At 54.8% G+C, this 5,001-nt stretch overlaps 1 protein-coding gene across 4 annotated transcripts; it reads right to left on the bottom strand.

The window, feature by feature from the left end:
- Nucleotides 1-557: 557 nt before the first annotated feature.
- LOC113206504 (uncharacterized) lies at nt 558-2,894 on the bottom strand. 4 transcript variants are annotated; one of them, XR_008011624.1, is made up of 4 exons: nt 2,819-2,894; nt 1,622-1,697; nt 1,062-1,354; nt 560-980 (listed from the first exon to the last, which is right to left on the bottom strand). XR_008011624.1 is itself a non-coding variant. In XM_026422810.2 (3 exons), the coding sequence occupies exons 2-3, from the start codon at nt 1,646-1,648 to the stop codon at nt 1,076-1,078; spliced, it is 306 nt and encodes a 101-aa protein (XP_026278595.1). In that variant the 5' UTR covers nt 1,649-1,686; nt 2,819-2,864; the 3' UTR covers nt 558-1,075. The 4 variants fall into 4 exon arrangements, 3 of the variants coding, with proteins under 3 accessions (XP_026278595.1, XP_052127668.1, XP_026278434.1); XM_026422810.2 differs by having other exon boundaries at nt 558-1,354; nt 1,622-1,686; nt 2,819-2,864; XM_052271708.1 differs by lacking the exon at nt 2,819-2,894 and adding an exon at nt 1,783-2,037 and having other exon boundaries at nt 559-1,354.
- Between the last annotated feature and the right edge of the window lie 2,107 nt (nt 2,895-5,001).

Below are 5,001 nucleotides of genomic sequence, written 5' to 3' on the forward strand. Positions count from 1 at the left end.
GGGGGGCAGCCTATGACCCCCAGCGCCTTCACGGTAATTCTTCACTCGGATTGTCACCGCTGCGTTGTCGGCGCGGACGGAGTATGAGAAAGTTGGACTCGAGCTCATCGAGGTCCCCGCGAGTGTGATTGATCGTCCAGGTCGGGGCGCGAGCGGGGAGGGAGCGGGCGAGGTGGCTGAGAAAAGTTGGGGTAAAAAAAATAAAAACAGACGTGAGGCTCATCTTTATAATGGGATGCGTTTTCCATCGAGCTCTCTGCGCTTGTTCGTCTTGTGGTCTATGTCGCGCGTGGTAGGGCAGGCATCGCAACAGCACACAATGCACGAGGAATATTTTTAAGGACTTGCCCCGGAGCTTCCACGACGACGAGAGAGGGCCGCGCAGCAGTGTCTCGAATCAACCAGCTGTTGACCGAGCTGAAGCAAGGTGCTGCTGCCGCTCCTTCCGCCCGGAGCAATGGGGGAAAGAGGAAGGTTGGGGGGAGGGGGGGGAGTTTGATTTGAATGCGTTGCACTCTCTCGCTCCTAGCCTCGCACACAGACAGAGGTAACGAAGCTCTCGGCGAGGCCGAGCGATTGATCTATATCTATTGAAGCCCAGAATGCAATAAGCGAGCCCGTTGAGCAGATCAAGCATGAGGAGGAGGTGATGGTGGTACGGGTAAGCACCGTGCGGTGCGCTCGCCGAATGACATTCTTCGCATTCATTTCCTTTTTACTTAATGAATGAAAGACACTAAGTGTTACAAATAATTTGCTGGATAAACTCTTTTCCGTTCGAGAAATATCCTTGGATCACGATGATTTGGCTCCGGTGACGCGATGCCAGCACATCTTTATATCCAGGACCTGCACGTCTCCATCCGGTGTGCCCCGGCTACAGTCGGCTCCAGCGGAGGTCGGTCGTGTCGCTACACGGCCAGGGGATAAGATAAGCCCGACGGGCTGCACCCGGCGCGGGGCCCGGCCGCGGCCACCAGCTGGAAGAGCACCTCCTCGTCAATCGTTTAATACTCCTCGTTTCAAAGTCGTAAATTTATCGAATGCGTTGCCGGCCGTACTTCTTTTGGTTGCTTCATGCGGGGCCCTGATTCAGATTTTGGTCGACGGCGCCGAGGCCGGCGATGGTGGCCTCCGCGGACGAGGCGAGGGCCGTGACTCGAGGCGTCGTCGGGGAGCCCCTCTCCTCGTCTGGCGGCGTCGCCGCCGTGCGGTGCGGGAGTCCAGGGTCTGCCGCGGCGGCCTCGACGGCGGCCTCGGCGGCCGCGAGGGCTGCCGCTTCCGGTTTAATGATGAACTCGTAGATGGCAGTGCCCATAATCCCCACCGACAAGAAGAACAGCAGGACACTGCCCTGAGCGGGGTTAAAAAGAGGTTAGACGGAGCCGCGGAGCAGACGACGTTAACCGAGCGAGATTAGCAAGATCACCGTGAGTTTACTCGTAAAAACGTTCAATCATCTTTCCTCAGTCGGTTATGACTGACCGATTAAGAAGGCGCTTGGTTGAGTGCAACAGGGTTCAACCATAACCTTGTTCACTGTGTAATGGGAGTTCGCAAAACTCGACCTGACTTGATTTGTAAAGCTCGTATAGTAAGGAAAGAGAAGAAGCTGACTCACCAGAAGTGCTCTATTTCCATCGGCCATCGCTGGATTCGTTGGTTCTCGTTAACACGACACAATTCCTGCAACCAAACTGCCACCGGTGACCGGTGATTGGTGATGTGATGCACTGGCCGTTGCACAACTTCATCACAAAAGGTTAGGTAACAACTGCATACACGCGCTGATGACTCCTCTTGTCCCAAGGCTTGCTGGGTTTCCTAAATTTTGTCTTTCCAATAAAGCTAAGTTGAACACGCTCAAATTGTTTTCGTTATTGGAAAACTTTAAATTCTAAAATATGCCGACGAACAGATTGAGGTGAGCAGTTTCTCATACATGTACAAGAGTATCAGTCTTACGCGAAGCAATAGCAATATGAATCTGAATCTATGTTATTATGCATAAGTTGGTACCGGAGGGGTGTGTTTCGGGCATTCCCTCTCTCTACCTATTCCCCATTTCCTAGGTATCTCGGCGTCGTGTCTCGGACCATGGAATGGCGTCACTTTCTGGAAGCTACCCTATGTGGTTTGGTTGTAATGAACCTATTGTGATTACAGAGATGTGCCTTTCACTGAAGTCTGTGTCTCAATCATCCATTCAATGCTCGGTTTTCTTTTGACAGAAAGGCGTGCCTGAAGGAACACCTGGAGGTTATGGTATCCATCCCTTCCTGGACCTGACTCAACCTGATCTCTTCAGTTCGAGACTCAAGTGGACAAATCGTCTCGACTAAACTAACCACAACTAACAGTCTTTTGAATCAACTGGATTTAGGCGCTGGTAAGTAAAATTGTTTAATTTTTACAGAAAATTTTGTTTGTTAATATGTGAGTCATTCCATCTCATTCCTTTTTCAAAGTTACGTTCTGCAGGATGACACTTACTTAACATTGTACACTAAAAATTATGAGTGGATTTTGGTTACATTGAACTTCATGTATTGACTGCTCAAAGATTTAAAACTTATCGTACATCAGCTAAGCTTGCTCTTCGTACAGATAATGGTTATTCATTGATATCCTTGGTCGCGGTACATTACTGCTTTACCACTTGAATTTTCCCTTACATTAAAATTCCGATCTCAGTTTTCAAGCGTGCAGTAGTTTTTGACTGATTAAATTCTGTATTGTTACTGAAACTAACAACATTAATGTTAATGTTCCCAGTTGCTGATCCGATGTTGCGTGGAAGCTGACTAAGGAAACTCACCTCTCGCCTCCTAGTACGCTGTGCTCGGCCTGTGGCAGCAAGAGCTAGACTGCACCGCTTGTAAGTCGCGCCCTCGCAATAGTGTGCATGTGTATGTGTGTGTGCGCGCGCGCGCTCGCCGCGCACTTGTGTTTATACATCGGGACGTGTGTGGTTCGTCGGGGACAGCTTTAGGAAGCTTTTGTCCGCGGGGACTAGGCGGGGAGTAAATAAAGCTCGGGACAACAGCTGCCCGACATTCGGTTCATCCACATCACTTCTTGATGTGTAATTGCATGTCACGCCCAAAGAGGCAAAGCCGCGGAGGAAAGGAAGGAAAAAAATTGCAACATTTGTCCGGGCTGTTTGTATTTCTTTGTGGCCCCGACTTTGCTCGCTACCCCGTCCCCTCCCCTCCCCACACCCGCTTACCCGCTGCTGAATCCGACACGACGCTATGCGCACCCTGACCCTGACGTTCGGATCAACCGCTAATTTCTTTGCGATGAAAATGAAACTCGCGAGAGTGTACTGTACATCGCTTGGCATCCTCCGCTTTTAGGCTCGTCTCCTATACATGCAGGGTGTCCCGCATAGGCCGCGAACTATACTGCACTGCTTTTCAGGCGGCCTATTCGCGCCGGACGACCGTGCGGCACCACGGTAAACGGTGTCTCCGCCCTCCGCCTGACACGTAGGCAACACAGTTGCCCGCGTGTCCGTACGTTGCCTAGTAGGCAGGCGGAAATACCCGTCCGTCACACACAGGTGTGCTCCAGCGGTTTTTGCCTAACTTTTCTGGCAACACTGGCTCACAACTGCTTCGTCGCGCTCGGTCGCGCTGACGGACTGTTGCTTCCTGACCCTGGCGATGACGTCGCGGGACGGACGGGGGCGCCGCCGTGCGAGGTGGGGGTGCAACGTTCTGACGGCGTGGCTCGGAGGTCCTGGCCGTGCCGCGCCCGCGGGCCCCGGAGGCGGCGGCCCCTCTACCCGCTCGGCGGTCATCATTGGCGTTTCAGATTGAACGAATTGGACGCGGCCAATCCATCAACGGAACTCGCGTCGATGACGCGACGGAGGCGCGGCGCGTCCCGCAGGCTGCGCCCGAAAGTACTGTCTTTGGTCTTTTTCTCGCTCGCTCTCGCTCGCGCCCGGCCCGTGGCCCGTCTCGCCTGGTGAAAGAGCGAGAGAGAGGGAAGGGGGAAGCCCCGCGGGCCGCAGGCGCCGAGTCCACACAGTTAGTGATGAATTGCTTCGCGCCCGCCCGGCTTCGGAGCGCCAAACAGTCTTGGAGATAGGATTTTTGTTCTGCTTAATTTTTGCCGAAACACTACGTTTCTCGGACTTTTGCCCAATCTCCCCCTCGCACTCTATCCTCTTAGACGGACTTCAAACCGAGGGCGCGGGTCGTCTAAAATGGCGGAGATGGACGCGGCGGGCAGAGCAGATGGCTGTTTGCAAAAGCGGAGGCAAGCGCCGAGGATGATAAACAAACACACGCGCCGCGTCGCATGGGGCCACGCCACGCTACGCCACGCCACATGCCTTGTACACCCCTGCGCGCCGTGCCGCGGCGAAAAGAATGAGCCGTCGATTCGGTAAGCAAACGCCGCTAAAATGCGACGTCGAGAAACGGCCAGCAATTTATGCCGGCAGTAGCTCACTGGCGGGATGGACGCTCCTCGGCCCCCGCCGGCCAGTTTTGCAACACTCGTCATAAAACCCTCAGAGCGGCTCCTCCCTCTCGGGGGCGGATACCTTACCTGCCTCGCCGTCAGGTGACCCGTGCTGCTTCTTTCTGTTGCCCCAGAACGCCCGCCCCCCGCTGCTGCTGCCCCGGACCCTAAGTCGAGCCCTAAGTAGTGACCGCCCCTCCCTCCCCCGCCCCCGCTCTTCAAAGGCTCCCCTGCGGATCTCTGGCCGTGGACCGGGGTGATCGCCCTCGAGGACAAGGGCGATGGGTCGCCGCCGTCACCCCATGTCACATCGACAAGGTGCAGAGTCCCGCAACTACGATCTGTGCTGCTGCTGATGCCGATTCTGGTCCTGCGAGGGGGCGGGGCGGGCGGGGCTGTTGAGCTGAGCCGCTCTTCGGGCCGTTCCTCAAGATAACTTTTCTCTTCTCGCCCGCCGCCGGGGGTAGAGCCAATCAAATAACCGATGAAGGTATGCGGTGGAGGTGTTCCGGCGGTGGGTGGGGG

The sequence above is a fragment of the Frankliniella occidentalis genome, unplaced genomic scaffold, assembly GCF_000697945.3.
Source record: "Frankliniella occidentalis isolate FOCC.00 unplaced genomic scaffold, Focc_3.1 Scaffold169, whole genome shotgun sequence".
Lineage (NCBI taxonomy): Eukaryota > Metazoa > Arthropoda > Insecta > Thysanoptera > Thripidae > Frankliniella > Frankliniella occidentalis.